General features: G+C 44.9%; 1 protein-coding gene across 2 annotated transcripts in view; it reads right to left on the bottom strand.

Annotated features, from left to right (window-relative positions):
• The window catches only part of PKHD1 (PKHD1 ciliary IPT domain containing fibrocystin/polyductin), a 247190-nt gene extending 236114 nt beyond the window's left edge, over positions 1–11076 (bottom strand). For both annotated transcript variants that reach the window (XM_063423458.1, XM_063423452.1), the window contains exons 1-10: positions 10901–11076; positions 10558–10664; positions 9458–9535; positions 8374–8518; positions 6698–6797; positions 4611–4668; positions 3694–3772; positions 1416–1490; positions 558–622; positions 86–125 (exon numbers count right to left, since the gene is read on the bottom strand). In XM_063423458.1, the coding sequence (XP_063279528.1) occupies positions 86–125; positions 558–622; positions 1416–1490; positions 3694–3772; positions 4611–4668; positions 6698–6797; positions 8374–8518; positions 9458–9535; positions 10558–10609 (692 nt within the window). In that variant the 5' untranslated portion in view covers positions 10610–10664; positions 10901–11076. The remainder of the gene's footprint in view (positions 1–85; positions 126–557; positions 623–1415; positions 1491–3693; positions 3773–4610; positions 4669–6697; positions 6798–8373; positions 8519–9457; positions 9536–10557; positions 10665–10900) is intronic.
• Positions 11077–17350: the final 6274 nt, after the last annotated feature.

Below are 17350 nucleotides of genomic sequence, written 5' to 3'. Positions count from 1 at the left end.
GCATCGTTCACTCGTCCTGGACTCAAATGCAGCTGTACCCCCATGCAAAACCAGAGGAGAAGAGAGAAATTATTGCTTTACTCACTTTCCTTTGTTAAACACTGAGAAGCTGACATTGTGGGACCCTGGGGGAGAGGAAAGGAACAATGCTTTAAGGCAGAAGTATGGAGTAAATCCTACCAAATCTTGTCCCGCTTCCCTGGGCCTCATTCTCCATTCCTTACAACAGTAAGGAAAATCTATTTTACATATTTAACAATCAGGAGGGCTAGAGCTCAAAGCCACCACAAGAAATTAGAAATTTTTCAGAGTGCTTGGAAGTGAGGAGAAATGAAAGGGACCCCGCTGCTGCTGGAGAGACTGTGAACAGAAGGGAACACCCAATTTATTCCTCTTTTATTCAGATTAGGATCTGAAGCTGCTTTTATGGACTCAGCCCTAAGCCACATTCCAACTTTGGGGACGGAGCAGAACCTCATGACAGATACCCTCCTCCCTCCATCCTCTGGAGCTGCAGAAATGACAGAAACCTGTGGTTTTTACCCTTTTTCACCAACCTATGTGGTTCCCTTCCACCCGGCACTGCAGAGTCCCCAGTCCATCCTTCACCTGAGCAGGGTAACTGTGGAGAGACAAAGGACTTCACTGAGCCTTGGGAGCAAAAAATAAACAAAATATAGTAGAATCAACTAACCAATAGAAGATGTGGGCTTATACACCCAAGACAGTCATAGTTTGCTGTCTTTAGAAACATGGGAGTGAAGCAGGTGAGATGGGAGAGGAACAACCCATCTTCCCACTAATAATCAAGAGTTCAGCAGCTCAGAAGGATGTCTCCCAGCAGCACTGCTCCAGCTTGGCTCCTTTACACCTATTTTTAAAAGCTGGTGCTGTTGGTGGCCTTCAGAACCTCCCTTGAAATAAAAAAACTGAGCAGGGAAAATGCAGGCACAAGGGGAAGGGTGAATAGGACAAAAATATTTCCCCTTCTTGCTCCTCTGCAGATTCCTAAACTGTGAGAATGAGCAGGTAGCAATTAAAACAGATGTGCCAGATGTGCTGGCACTACATCAACGCTCTGGAGTCATGGAATGACACAACTCCCATCATTAGCTCACATTTACATTTAAGTGGTTGAAGCTGCAGAAGGCCAGCAAGCCTCACCCAGCCCATCACAGCCCATAACCCTCCAGGGTCTGTCTCCATTTTAAGTCAAAGCAGAAGACTTTCCCCAAAAGCCACAAATTTTTTTGGTTTTTGTTTTTTGTTGTTTTGGTTTTTTGGTTTTTGTTTGTTTGTTTGTTTGTGGGTTGTTTTGTTTTTGTTGTTTTGTTTTTTGGTTTTTGGGGTTTTTTTGTGCACAAGCTGTGCTGAACCCTTGCACCAACACAAACCCAAAGTAAACAAGGACTGACGTGCTTCCAGCTCTCCTGTCAGCAAAAGAGCAGAGGCTGATCCATCCATCTCCTTCTGATGTAAGAACAGCTGGCCTGGACAAAAAAAAAAAAAAAAGAAATAAACAGGAAAGATATGATGTGATGCAGATGAGAAGCCGATCCTGTTAAAATCAGTAGCCAATATTTTCCCAAGGGACAGGAATTTATCTAACATTTATTAACCTTCTAGAAAATGGGACAAGCCCTAATCTCTCATCTCTGCACCTGCACACTCCATTCCCCAAATCCTGTGGGAGCTCTGTGAGGATGCAGCAGGGCCCTCCTGGGGACACCTCCTGCAGCTCTGAATGATCCAATCCCTCCTCCCTGAGGGCAAGGCTGAGCTCCAGGAGGGCAAAACCCACCCACACCTTCCAAACCAGCAGGCAGCATCAACTACAGCAAGTACAATCAAGATGCAGCTCAGACATTTCTTTATTTCATTGAGGAAAAACTCCACAAGCAACTTCCATTAGAGATCACCCAAGTTCCTAATAAAAATAAAAATTGAATATCTGTTCCTTAAAGAATCAATATGGGAAACTTCCACTGGAAAGGAGGAAGAAGGTGAGAGGAGTAAATTCAGAGCAATAAGCAGAATAAGCAAAGGCTGGCAATGATTCCTTGAGAGTTAACAGGCAATTAAAGGAAATAGGTAATTAAAACCTGTAAGGCAAACACTTTGTGATGACCCATCCCTCACAGTGCAGTTTTCTATGCCCCATGTTTCAGAATGCAGTTTTATGAGGTTTTTCTAAACCATCTTGCTTTTATTAATCAGGTGGCTGATATTGAGAACCTTTCCTTTTATGGAAGTTTCTAAAAAAAATCAGTGCTGCCAAATGTTTGTTCAGCATCACTGGGACAGTGCATCCCATACAAAGCATGGAAAAAGGTGCAGAACACACTTGAAAAATAATAATAAAAATAAATAAATAAATAAAAACCTTTCCTTTTTTTTGCTCCAGATCCTGAATCAGCATGACTGAGTGACAGACTGTTCTGGTCAAGTCCGAGTCCCCACATGGTACCTATTTCCTAGCACACCAAAAATGGGCAAATGATTCATGTGAGTCTACGAGGGGAATCTGTCTGGTATGTTGGGATTCTGAGGCCATTTCCTTTTGGTGAGGCTGAGCTGTAAATGAGTAATCTGGCAGCAGAGCACTGCAGGCACCTCCAGCCTGCACTCAGACAGAGCAGCTTTTCTTCCCTCTGATCAAAGGTTCCAGGGCTCCAGCAGAGGCAGGTAAAACAATAATTGATACCAAACAAAGGATGCTGATGTGCACAGTGTAGGAATGGCATGGCAGCAATCTGCACTGGACTTTCCTTCACGCCAGCAAGGAGTTTAATCACTTAGCAAGGGACATTTCCAATCAGTTTGAGAAGTCATTAAAAAGCATCTCATTGTTAAATATCTGCTGCTTCAATGAAAAATTTTAACTGCCAAGAATACAGGTTTTTCCTGGCTCCTGAAATGACCCTTAAACCATCAGCAGAGTTGCTAAGGATGATTCATTTGTCTTTAAAATACTTACCTGGGCTTAGTTCTTCACTGCCATTGGCACAGAAATTGTAAATTAACATTTGATAATATATCCATACATATGGAAATACAGATGACACACAGCAGGACAGTGTTGATGCTCATTTTATATTTGTTTGGGTTTAAAGGGGCTGCTGTCTTAAAATAAGGGGTTTTTTTTTCAACCTACCTGCTTCTCTCTGTTGCATGTAACCACAGAAGCAATATTAAAAAAACCCCAAAACTCTCAGATCAAGAAAAGAAATACAGAGTGTTTAAAGCTGTGAACAACAAAGCCTTTTGTCTCAAAATACTTCTCTTTAGACTTCTAGTTCACCAGAGCATCTGCTTCAAAGTAATAGGGTTTTTTCTTTTAAAAAAATGCAAATAGAAAGGGGAAAATTTATTTAACTTTTCAACTCTGACATTATTTTAATTAGTTAAATTTTAATTTGCTAGCCAAAATAAAATCTACAGCAGCCAGCTGCAATTACAGTACAATTCACACTGAGCTGTGATTGACTGTGCTGCCAGTAAACAAACCAACCAGCTTAATGGACCAGTTGCAATTAGATTAACAAAGTTTGCTGGAGCCCAACTCATGAGCTGCAATAAACCACAAAGGAAGTAAATGGCAATTCTGGGCCAACTGGTTGCAATTTATTGCTGTCGAGGAGGCTGATGGAAGAAATGCCAATTTACAGCAGATAGCTGAGTGTTCATAATTACCCATCAATATAATCCACGTCGAAGTCCAGGGTCTCATATCTCCCAGCAATTGTCTTCCCATGGATCTGTATTAAATTTCCTGTTTAAGAGGAAATGGAAATTGAAGAGACTCTTTTAAAAGCAGAGAACTCGTTTGCAGATTTTCTGAGCTGAACAAAAGAAATTCGTGGTCTTTATGAATTTTGCAGGGGTTCCTGCACTGAATGTACTCTCATCTTCTACCATGGCTCAAGATGATTTTGTACTTAATTCACTTCTCTCAAAGGACATGTCTTTGTTTCCCACCAAAATTCATCCCCAATTTTTTTGCAGGTCTGTATTTGCACAGAGCTGATAATTTTCCTCAACTCTTTTGTTAACTAAAGCCCACTTTCTAACCCAATTCCACTGTAGAAACTCATGAGACAACCAAAATTACATCATTTGTACACCAGACAGGGCGAAGGTCTAAAGAAGGACGTTGGCATATCCATGGCCAGATTATTCTCCTGCTCTTCACTCACACTGGGAGGTGAAACATCCATCCAGCCAACACACAGAAACCTCCACACTGACCCTAAAGCAAGGCACGAGAATCTGGAGCTGAACTACACCTGGAAACAACTGGAAATTAAGAATTGATTTAGAATGAGGTGCATCTGTGTGATATGATCACCCATGGGATTGTCTGGGCTCTTTGAGAGACCAAAATCTTTTGATTAATCTTGACTTTGAGGATCAAACTTTCAATTTTCCCTAAAGAAACATGGAAATACAGAAATAATAGAAATACGGGGGTAGGAAAAATCTGACAAATTTCAGTTAATTTTTCAGACCAAAATCAGTGAAATACTCCTCATGTAACTTTAAAGTCTGATCTAAAACCCCAGTAAGCAAAAGCTCTTTAAGGCATTACAGATTAAATAAAGGTCCCATACCTGGGGTGCCAGATGATGGATTAATTTGGTAAACCACAGGTGTCTGCTCAGCTGAGAACTGCAAAGAGAAATTTGCAGTGAAATGTCAACTATTTCAAGCCCACCTGATGATGCATTTCTCACAACCCAGCCAGCAGCTGCATTTCAGAGACACTCCAAGTCTGATCTTTGAGGAAGAGTCTTGCTCTGGGAAGGGACTAAGGAGAATTATTCCTTTCTCACACCCTCTCCATTCAGAGTCTGGATTAGTGATGTTTTTACATCTTCTTTTGTGCCTAGATTGCCCACCTTGGCTTGATCCAATGTCAGAATACACAGTTTAATACACTATCAAATTTGTAAGTCGTGCTTTAGCTTGACTGCATTTTATCTTGAATGGTGACACCATTTTCCTTCCCAATAGTATATCATTCAGAATAATTTCATCATCATAGATGTGAAATACTTCAGCCACTCTTTGGCAAGTTTCTTGGGTATCTTAAGGCAGTGGAGTAAAGATTTAATCTTGGCCCATCTTACAGATATACAAGAGAGGATTTTTTGAGGAAAGGACCACCTTTGCCTCTGAGGGAAAAAATGGAAAATCATCAAGTCCAACCATCAATCCAACATTGCTAAATCCAATAAAACATATCCCCAAATGCCACATCTGCATGGTTTTGCAATCCCTCCTTGGCTGGTGACTCCTCCACTTCCCTGGTGTTCCACAATCCATTGGGGAAGAAATCTTCCCTGATATCCAATCTAAACCTCCCCTGCTGCAACCTGGGGCAATTTTCTCGTCCCATATCTTGTAACTTGGGAGGACAACCCCCCCTTGGCTGCATCCTCCTGTCAAGGAGTTGTGGAGAGTGAGAAGGTCCTCCCTGAGCTTCCTTTTCTCCAGGCTGAGCACCCCCAGCTCCCTCATCAGATTTCTACTCCAGACCCTTCCCCATCCTTTTTGGACATGCTCACCCTCCTCACCTCCTTTATGAGCCCCCTCATTTCCTCACTGGCACTTACAGATGCTGCTCACAGCCCAATAAATATCATAAAAAAAATTAATTTGTTGCATTAATTCAAAGACACCTTTGCATATGTTGGGGTTTTTCCTAAGCTTTCCTTGAAGCCCATCCCATTTCAGAGCTCAGCCTTTCCCTCCCACTCCTGCTTGTGTTAAAAATCAGTGAGCACCCACAAACATCCTCTGGGAATGGTCACTTCTGGGGAGCAAAGGCAGCATCACACCAGGCTGGAGAAGATGTGAGAAGCCAAAAGCAGCATGAAATTGGGGCCACTGGCTGACACAGTGACACTTGTGAGCTGCTCAGACTTGTTGCTGCCTGCAGCAGCTTTTCCAATCTAATGCAGAGGCAAAATTAATTTTTAATACATGTAGCTCCCAGGGCCCAGCCCCAAAACAAAGAGACACATTGTGGTTTATTTAGCTTGGAATGTGCCTCATTAACAGCATCCCCTGGTGATTTTTCATCAGCTCTCTAAGCTAGCTGAACCACCCAATGACTCTTCAGCTTTAATGTGCAATTTACTGAAAATGTTGGGGTTTTTTGCTCTAAGTTAGCACAGAGGTAGGATGTGACTAACAAACACACCAGGCCTCATCCCAAAGCACAGTCATGGTTAAGGTTCTGCTCTGCAAGAGATCACAGAATCCCAGAATGTTTTGTGTTGGAAGGGACCTCAAAGATCTTCTCATTCCACACTCCTGCCCTGGGCAGGGACACCTTCCACTATCCCAGGTTGCTCCAAACCCTGCCCAGCCTGGCCTGGAACACTTCCAGAGATGGGGCAGCCTGTGCTACAGCCTCACATTAAAGAGTTTTTTTCAAATACCCAATCTAAACCTACTCTCAGTTTGAAGCCACTCTCCCTGGCTCTGTCTCTAACATGCCCTTGCAAAAAGCCTCTGCCCATCTTTATTTAGCTCAGGGTTGGAACTGAATGGTCCTAGAGGTCCCTTCCAATCCAAACCATTCCGTGATTCCATCCATTTCAATGCATTTCCTGTGACACAATGTTGAAGCTTCAGTCCCTTCAATATCCTGAATTCTTTATCCTCACTTCTGCACTCGCTTGGTGATTACCTTGAAAGAATAGTTCTCTTTCTCCATCTCAGTCAGGTTGTTAATCACACGTCCCTTGAAGATCACCTCCACATAGTACAAACCCTCCTGGGGTGAAGACCTAGGTGGAAGAAAATATTATATTATTTTTATCTAAATTGTGTTTAGGAAATGCCAAGTCCTTTACAGAGTCTCCATTCACAGCAAGTCCACTGAAACTTTCATAGAGCAAAGGAGTTTTGCACTGTCAGCCCAAACTTCACACATATGAAGCCAAATTTTAAAACAGCAATTTAAAAGAAATGTGGAAGCACAGCAAGAAATCACAGTTAAGCCCAGAAGGTGACAGGACGGCATTGGAACTCTACCCAAATTATTGTTAATGCCAAACACAAATATTTGTCACTAGGCATGCACGGAAAGCAATTGTAATTCATTAGTAATAAAATGACCCAGGATCTGCACAGCATCTTGATCCTGGTCAAAAAATTAATGTTGCATCCTTGATTCACAGTTTCCCAGCACAGCACCCAGCAGAATTAACTCCCAGCCAAATCATAGCAGTAAAATATGGGAGAGTCCCATTAGGTCCCTCTTCAGACACCCCAGTCTCCCAGTTCCACAACCTGTGTTAAAGTTATGACAGGACAGCAAACCAGGCAGCTTAAACTGCCCAGCTGGTGCCTGGAACCAAATTTATTTCCTGTTCTATTCATAACCTCTCTCTATCACCTAGGACAGGTCAAGGACACCAAAAGCTGGTAGAGTCTCCTCCAAGATTTTCTCAAGAGTTTTGTATCTGAGAGCGAGATGTCTACAAACCTCTGGAGGTCTGAGTCTGGACTGCCCAAGAAGCCCCTCTGTGACCCTCATGGCTCAAGGTAACCTTGTGCTTCACGAAGTTGAAGCAAGAATAAATCAACCCAGGTTAGGAGGTTCTTACTGAGACCACAGTAGCAGCTTGTCCTGGGTTGAAAAATGTAACCAAAAATGTGTATTCTATTTTCATCTGTTGAAACCAGTTGGGAGATATTGTTCTTTATCTCTTGTAACTCTAGGGGTGGAAAGAGGGCGGATGCTTTCTGTTAATGGGACAACTGATAACACCAGATAAGGCAGGGCCTCCTTATCTCTTCCTCCACCCATCCTCCTCAGAGGGACATCCCCTGTGAATGGGCCATTGAAGGCCTCTCACATGACTGATAACATCACCTCATCCCATTGGGAGATGCTCCACCCAGCGGGAGGAGCCAAAGCCTTTCCACCGGGATAAAACCTGCAATCCCAAACACCAAGGGAGCCTGTTTGCACTGGATTCCCAGAGCACGACTGGATCCTTTCTTGAGGATCATCTCTACTTCAATGGAGCCACCTCTGTCACTCTGGGAGGACTCACTGCGGGCTGCTTCCAACACCCTGACCAACAGGGTTTCTTGTTTGCATTCTGACTCTGTCAGTGGTCCTTTGTACTATTGCATTTGTCTTATTTTAATTTTATTTTTGTCTTTCTTGTTCTTTGTTCTCTCTCTATTAAATTGTATTTCTGACTTGGAGTCTCACTGGTTTTGCTTTCAAACCAGTACACAGCTGTAGGAATTCTTTCAACTCCCAAACTGCCTGTGCAGTCACTGAAGGAAAATGGGGGTCCTCCTTGATAAAGGGCAAGGTCTCACCCACAGTGTAATCATGGATCATACCTTGTTCTGCACCTTATAATGGGCAGGTCCAAATACAGAGGAGAGACATCACAAGGCAGCCTGGGCAGGTCTGGATTCACCAGGGACACCTCCAGCTGGGATGCACTGGCTGGAGAGACAGATTCTACCTGGAGGGATGCTGAGCCTAAGCAAGAAAGTCAATCAGAAGAGCTCTGTGAGGACAGGATCCCTCTTAGTTGCACAACAAACATTTTTGGAGGTACAACCTATCTTCTCTAGGAATAATGCTTAGAGCCCTTGATCAAGTTTTTCTAAATCATATTTGTGTAATTTCATGTTGTGGTGGTTTAACCCCAGCTGCCAACTCAGCCCCACACAGCCACTCACTCACTTTCCCTCCAGGGGAATGCAGGAGAGAACTGGAAAGATAAAATGCACATCCCTGAGTGCCCTCCCACACATCTTTTAAATCCCCCTGGTGACTCCACCACTGCCCTGGGCAGCCTGTGCCAGATAACGACCTTGCAGGGGGTTCAGAAACCAACTCTCTTCCCAATGAATAAATACCCATCACTGTGGAAAATCAGACCTAGCTTTGTACAGTTGGTTTTGGGCCCAAATGGACGTGACATATAATTTTATGTGATTTTTACTCAAATCTCCTGTTTATCATAAGAGTTTTGAAAGCTCCAGCATCACAGGAAGAGAGGAGATATTCAGCTTTCCTCCAATAAAAGGGCAGGAGCAGGGAAGAAATTTCTAGTCCTACATCTGCAAAAATAAACATTTTTACTTCTGTTGCTTAGTAATAAACCTTCAGCAATATCTTATAAAGTGATCAATTCAAGCTGATTTCATGCTAGGAGCATCACAGCCTATGGCTCTGCTGGGTAGGGTTTGTCACTCCAACCACAAACCTCAGAAGGGAGATGATTATCTGTTATTTTTACATCCCTGGAAGTGTCCAAGGCTAGGTTGGAGAGGGTTTTAGAGCAACCTGGGATAGTGGAAGTTGTCCCTGCCCATGGCAGGGGATGGAACAAGATGATCTTGAAGATCCCTTTCAATCCCACTTTTCTATGATTCTATTTCAGCACATACTTCATAAGAGTTTAAAGCTCACCATCCAGAGTGATGGTAATCCATGTTCCTCCAGCAATGCTGCCCTCATGGGGCTTGATGAGTGATCCTGAGGCTGTCCCTGCAAAAACAAACCAGCTCCATCAGGCTGAAGGGAAATGCAAAAACACCTTATTCAGGATGAGACACAGTGGTCTGAGAGCTGTCTTCCTGTTATCCCACCCCTTATTTAATTTCTCCTTCTCAGGCACCCAAATTAATCATGTTGCCCATCCTTTCTCCCCTATTTACAGCTCCCCTCAGGGAGGTGTTGATGCCTTCAGGGCTTGGTGAGCCAAGCTACAGCCTGAGCCTCCTGTCATCCTCAAGAATTAAAGATAAACCTCTTGTTTATTCCTTCATCTCTCAAAGAAATGTGTTTGCTGACTTCGGTGCACTCTACCAAAATTAAGGCTGCTACAAAATATATCCTTTTCTGGCTCCAAGAGAGCCTGTCCAGCTATTTCCTTCTGAAGTCCTTGGGAAAGACATACAGGCATGGAAAAGAGCTCCTGATTCAGGGTGTTAAGTCACCTATAACCTGCTGTGTCATGCCCTTCATAAAGGCACCAAACTCCTTAGATAATTCAGGATTTATTTTGGGTGCACTCGTTTTCTGAAGCTGAGAGATGAAGCAGCATTAGGCTTCTTGTTATGCAGCCTCTGACCAGAATTTTCCAGAACTAATTTTACAGTGATATCCAGTTTTCTGATTAATATTTTAAGAGATTTCAAACTTTTCAGCTGTGTTTGGACACAATCTGATCAAACATCAGTATTGATCACTGAAGCCCAATATTGGACCCCATCATGAACCCTTAATATCACCATGCAAAGAGTGACATGTTTATCATCATATGAACAAAAAAACAATAGGTAGGATATGAATCAGGTGAAACACAATTAAAAATTAACCCAGAAATCTCCCCTGTGGCTATGGAAATAATGCCATGGAAAACCAATGATGTCCAATGTGCCACAGCCAATACCCCATAGTATTCAACACCTTTTAGAGGTTCTTCTCCACGTCTCACAGGCATTCTGTACCCAATCCCCACTGGATTTTACAGATGTGGCTGGAGACAACACCTCTCCATCACCCACCTGCCAAGAACACCAGCCCAGCACCCAGCAGAAACGTTCTCCACAGGTTCATCTTGAACACTGGATGAGGAATTCACAAGAGTCTGGCTCCAGGACCTTCCCTGTAACTTTAAAACAAACCCCATCCGTATTCTTTGTTCTCACTGCACACTGTGGGAGCAACAGCTGTGAACTCTTCTAATAATTTAAGAATATAAACATGCAGAGTAACACACTGCAAAGTGCACAGGGCAGAGTCCAGCACCCTGGAGCAAGTGAATGCTGCATTTAAAAGCAGGTGCAGAAAATATAATTCAGATTTAATTTTATTATTATTTTTAGGATTTTTTCTGGCTTTACTTACATTATTCAATTTGTTCTTCCTCCATTCCTGTCATGAGTGAAGTGCAGGGGCTCTGTTACCAGCACAGGAGCTCCATCCCTTTGGCATCAGCTCTGCCACAGGCTCCAGGCTGGGTTTGTGGCAGTCACTCTGCCCAGGGCTGAAACCCACCAGACAGGCTTCCCAAAAGGCTCAAATCCTATCCCAGACAGCTCAGAGCTGTCCATTGAGGGTGCTTAATTATTAACCTAAGCCACTTGCTGCTGTTAACTGTTTTGTTCCAAGACTTTAATAACCATGACAAAAATAACCTGGCATTGTTCTTCCATTGGCAGATGGTTAAGTCCTCCAACAGGAGGAACATTATTCCATTTTATGCTTTTTTTCCCCCTCCTACAATATGACAGCAAAACTATTTCTTGATATGCTGATATTAAACCTGGGACTGACTTTCACAGCAAGTGGACTTCAATGCTCCCTTACATATGATTAATTCGATTTTTCCATGGTATTCCCAGCAGATGATGCTGGGAATTCTGACCAAAGGGTGTTTAGATTCCTTATCACTTCTCAAGTAGCTTTAACCCTGCAGGTCTCTTTCCCTGTGGAAATGAGGGCAGTGGACTTTCACAGTGTTATCATTCATGCCCTGGAGGGCCTTGGCTGCTGGGAAGATGCAATCCAGCCTCCCTCAGACACTAAACAGCATTTCCACTCCCACCTCTGCCCTCCTCTGTTTGAAGCCCAATGGATTTTGATGGAGTTCCTCAATGGGTTGCTGAACCCCTGCCCTGGTATGGAAACCTTCATGGAAGTTTCCACTGAAATTTGCAGGAAGTTCCCAGACCCCACAGCATAACTGAGGTTTAATGAGTTACCACACACCAAACAGCAGCAGAATGTGCTCAGGCTCTCACCTCAGCCCCAAAGGGAGGTGAAACAGCTTTGCTCAGGTTCCTCCTCCTCCTCAGCCTCAGTTCAGAGGCTCAGGGGCACAAAGTCATGGGCAATCAACCCTCAGGGGAGCTCTGGAGCTGTGCCCAGCAGTGGAACCAGTTGTGCTTGGTTTATTCTTAGGCCAAGCCCCAGTGTCTCAGCCAATGATTACAGGAACCCCATGTGAGTTAACCCCATCAGGGATCTACACTCAGTTTTCTTATTAGCAGAATTACACTGGGAACGTGGTCAGAAGGAAGAGCAAATCTGAGGTAATTCTCAAACAAAAAAGTATTGCTAGAGAAGAGTCTGTTCAAGGGTGGCACAGCAGGCAGAAACAGATGCTGGTAACACGGTCCACTCACAGCCCCAAATTAAGGGATGGACAAGGTGCAAGGTCCCTTCAGGAAATCCCCTCAAAAACAAGAGGAGACAGGGCAGGGTGCTCAACAATGAGCCCATGACCCAGCTAAAAGGCAGGACCAGAGGGTGGATTACAGAGCAGTATTTCCACAACACAGCTCAGGGAGAGAGCACAGAGCCACAGATGAGGTTAAATCAGGCTCCTGAACCATGGCCAGGCTGGGGAGAGTGATTCCAGTGAGTCTGATCAGGGCATTAGGGCTTATTGCTGCCCTCAGTGCTGCTACCTACACACTCTGTCACTCACTCTCTACACCAGAGTCAGCAAAAACTATTAGTATTAGAATTAGTATTAGTATTAGTATTAGTATTAGTATTAGTATTAGTATTAGTATTAGTATTAGTATTAGTATTAGTAATAGTAATAGTAATAGTAATAGTAATAGTAATAGTAATAGTAATAGTAATAGTATTTATTAGTATTAGTATTAATAGCATTTTGTGATCCAATCCCTAGGAACCATTTTATCCAAGAAAATCTCAACCAAATGCCCAAGGTTTACAGGTCAGAAGGATCTGGCTGGGATGAGTTTATTCTTTGTAGAAAATCATAGATAAAGTAAAACAATGCATAGGGAGCCCTCCCCATGAAGGAACTGAAATGTGAAAAGAAAGAGGGAAAGAGCCAGTCTGGAGATGATTGGAGGGATGGAGAAACTCTCCTGCAAGAAAAAGCTGAGATGATTGGGGTTGTTCAGCTTTGAAAAGAGAAGATTTTGGGGTGACCTAACTGTACCCATCCAGTACCTGCAGGGAGCCTAAAAGAAAGATGGAAAGAAACAATTTATAAGGGCCTGGAGAGACAGGACAAGGGGGAAGGGTTTTAAACTGCCAGAGGGAAGAGTTAGATGGGATATTAGGAAAAAGATTTCTCTGTGAGGGTGGGGAGGCCCTGGCACAGGTGCCCAGAGAAGCTGTGGCTGTCCCTGGATCCCTGGAAGTGTCCAAGGCCAGGCTGGACAGGGCTTGGAGCAACCTGAGACAGTGGAAGGTGTCCCTGCCCAAGGCTGGGGGGTGGAACTGGAGGAGCTTTAATGTCCCTTCCATCCCAAACCATTCTATGAAAAACATTGTCCTTAATAACCGGAAACCCAGGCCTGGAATTCAGATCAGGAGAGCAAATGGTCTCCACACAGGAACCTACAGAGGACACGTAAATACTCTGTCACCACAGGCTGATGCCCTTTTTGAGGGATATTACCCACTAAAGAGGAAATCAGCACATTTTGATGGGCAAGTGCATGTTTGCATACATGTCCAAGTTGCTTTTTTTCCTGCCAAAGGACAGTTCTGCTCAAAAACTTCACTCCTATTTTTGTTTGTTTGGAGTTACTCATTTAGGGGTTTAGATTTTGAGTAAATAAATGGAAATAGCCCTATGGACAGGCTCGGCATCGGAAATCTGAGAAAAGCTCCTGCAGTGCAACCAGGAAGGAGGCAGAGCCAAGCAGGAGGGGTGAGCAGTGGCTTTTTGTCACTAGATGGAAGCACGGAGCCACCAAAGACCTGTCTGATGCTTGAAACACAACCCACAGGTGGCCAGGCTGCCACTGCTGTGCTTGACACAGCTCCAGGAGTGTTTGGTGTCAATTCCTTGTGCTTGAGGGAAAGCCCAGGTTCAAGCAGGCGGCACAGGAAAAGGAGATGTGGGATCCATCCCCAGCTCTTGCACCCACCAGAGCAACATTTGGGCTACACAGCTTCATTGTCAACTCACTGGTGTGTAAGACAGGGGTGACACTGCCCGTGAGGCCTTTCTCAGAGGCAGCAGCGTGGAAAGACTCAGTTTCCCCAGGACTTGGAGCATTTCTGGGATGGAAGAGCCTTTCAGGAGCCAAATGAGGGGTCCCCTCATGCTACCCCCATCCATCTCACCGCGGCCACCTCGCCAGGGGAACGTGGCAGTTGTTGGACACTGCGTGGCACCTCCCGGCAGAACAGCTGAGGGGAGGATAATGTGGGATAAAGAGAGGTTTAACGATTTTGTCTGCACACCACTGCAATCCCTCCCAGCTCTGCTGATGTATCTGCCACCCCACGGCAAGGGCAGCAGCCTTCCCTGTCTCCTGCTTGACAGAGTCAGCCCCTGGCATGAGGAAGTGAGGTGGGAATGCTGCCTGTGCTCACAACTCCTGCACCCACGCCTGCAAAGAGAGCAAAACACATCCCGGGGGAAAGCCAGACTAAATGAACCCATTCTTGGAGCATAAAATGATGGACTCATAAAATCACAGAATGGTTTGGCTTGGAAGGGACCAAAAATCTCATTTATTGCAGCCCCCTGTCCTGGGCAGGGCTGTCACTCCCTGGATCAGGTTTCTGGGGGACTGATGCCACTTAGTCACTTAGTGGCCAGCAGCATTGTGTTTCTCTTGGATTTCTCTTTGGATAAGCAGCTTCCCCTCCAATGCAGGGTGTGCCATGGTGGACACAGAGTAAAGAAAAACAGCTTGAAACCGCTTTAACTTAGTGACTGTGTCCAGACACAGGGCTGTGATCCCTGCTTTCCAGACACAGGGAGAGACCTCTGCTGTCCAGCTTGGCACTGTCACAGGATCATGGAATGGTGCAGGTTGGCAGGGACCTTAAAGCTCATCTCATTCCACCCCCTGCCATAGGCAGGGACACTTCCACTGTCCCAGGTTACTCCAAACTCTGTCCAGCCTGGCCTTGGGCACTGCCAGGGATCCAGGGGCAGCCACAGCTTCTCTGGGCAGCCTGTGCCAGGGCATCCCCACCCTTGCAGGGAAGAATTCCCTCCTAATATCTAATTTAAATCTACCATCTTTCAGTGTGAAATCGTCCCTCTCCTGCAAGGCTGGGTTACCAGTAGCCTGGAAGTCTTCCACTGGCCGTGCTGCTCCGTGCCGAGTTCTTACAGCTGCTCTTTCTTTCTATTAATACTTCACTTTTCCTGTATTGACACCAACTTCCTAGCAACCAAGGTCACAGAGGAGGTGTTAAGGATCTGGGATGATTAATAATAAATCCTGGGGTTTGATATCTTTTCTTCTTGAGAGGCTTGTTAGACACCAGCAGGCAGGGTGCTGAGCTGGGATTTCCAAGAGAACCTAGGGGATTTGGAAAACCTCCTCTGATCAAATTTCCCTCTCAATCCCTGTCTTCCTCCTGCTGGCCCTCAGCACCCAGCTGGGTGAGGCTACTGTCCATGGGGAGGTGAGCTGAGGCAGGGCAGTGGTGCTAAGGAGGGATCTGAGTTCGAGAAAGCCAATACAGCTCGTCCATGGTCATTCCCAAATGAGGAGAAGGAAGAGCTCTAGGTAGGCCAAGAATCCTACAATCACAGAATTATTTGGGTTGAAAGGGATCCTAAAGATGACCTAGATCCAGCCCTCTGCCATGGGCAGGGACAGCTTCCACTATCCCAGGTTGCTCCAAGCCCTGTCCAACCTGGCCCTGAACACTTGCAGGGATGGGGAATTGACAATGTCTCCTTGTAGGAACAGCATTCAGGCTTCTCCTCCCTTTTTTACTGTTCCTTTACAAAGGAAAAGAAAAACATTTTCTTCCTTGAAAATCTTAACATTCACATTACATTACATTATTAACTTTTTTTTTTTTTTTTTTTTTTTTTTTTCTTACCACTACTTCTAGTGACATTTGCAGCCTGTAAGTGAACTGCCTGACTTGCCTGGCCCATTTTTCTACCCAGTTTTTAAGAGATTCAACTCTTTCCTTTGAGAGAAAAATGCTGGTGCTTCCAGGAGCCTTCTACAACTTTACAGGGTCACTTTTCAGCAGGATAAAACTCTGTTGAGCTTGTTCCCATAGCTACTCTTGCTCCATTTTAAACAGGCTCTGAACTTCTTTAAATGCTAAATTTATTGCCAGTGCAGCTGCTTTAATGACAGGTTTGAGGCTTCTTTGGTTTCAAGGTTGGGTGTGTTTTTGCTCCTGTCTCCTGTGGATCACAGAGGGGATGTGGGGTGCCCCCAGCCCCCTGCCCCTGGCTGATGCTGGGGATGCACAAGGCAACTGGGCAAGGAGAAACCAGCATCTTGCAGGGGATTTGTCCTCTTCCAGCCACGTAGGGGATGCTCTCCTGCTCCCCTGGGGTCTGCAGAGCACATGGGATTGCCAGGGAAAACCAAGGTTTGGCTGGCTCCTAGTCCCATTGTAAAATCGTTAACGTTGGAAAAGACATCCAAGATCATCAAGTCCAACCTTTGATCAAATATTCCCGTGCCCACTCAGCCATGTCACAAAGTGTCACATCTATTCATTTTTTTAACACCTCCAGGGATGGTGACTCCACCACCTCCCTGGGCAGCCTGTTCCAATGCTCAACCACTCTTTCTTTCTAGTGAAGAAATTTTCCCTGATATCCAACTTGGCACCATTTGAGATCATTTCTCCTTGTCCTATAATTTGATACCTAGGAGAAAAGACCAAACAGAAACCTAAACTGGCCACACTCTCCTTTCAGGTGTAGAGGGAAATAAGGTCCTCCTGACCCACCTTTTCTCCAGACTAAACCCCCCCAGCCCCTGCCAGGAACAGAATTCCTCCTAAGCTGAAAACACAGTCACAAAGGGGAAAAAAAGAAACTTCAAATAAAGCACTAGCTGCTTCTGCACTGTGAAAAACATCCTGGGGTTGAGGTTCTTCCCAGAGATTTTCCTTTGCTGGCTGCACACAGACACATCTCATCCACGCTTCCCATCGGTGTGATGGACCATCACTCCTCCAATCTCTGTGTTACAGGGCTTTTTGTCACCCAGACAGCACCCAAAAAAGCTACAGCTCTGTTGTGCTGGGCACCCTGGAGCCACCCAGTACCAGGGAGTGTCCAACCTAAAACAGTTTAAATAGGGGCAAAGAGACACAATCCCACCTGTGGTGGGGAAAGATTCGTGCTGCAGGTTTTGCAGAGCAGGTGATAACAACCCCAAAGGAAACCTCGACTGGTTGGACCCCGGAGGTGAAGGATAAAATCAAGAGGTGTCATTTGGGCAAGAGAAATCTCTCGGGGAAGTCTCGGCAGGCGCTGCTGCAGAGAGAACCTCGGCATTTGCTTAAACAAACAGCTGGTGGAGGATTGGGTTTCAGAGTCAAACTGCAACCCAGCACCTACTGAGCTTCATCCATCAT

Source organism: Prinia subflava, chromosome 2 (genome assembly GCF_021018805.1).
Source record: "Prinia subflava isolate CZ2003 ecotype Zambia chromosome 2, Cam_Psub_1.2, whole genome shotgun sequence".
In the NCBI taxonomy this organism is placed as follows: Eukaryota; Metazoa; Chordata; class Aves; order Passeriformes; family Cisticolidae; genus Prinia; species Prinia subflava.
This window is presented reverse-complemented; position numbering and strand designations above follow the sequence as displayed.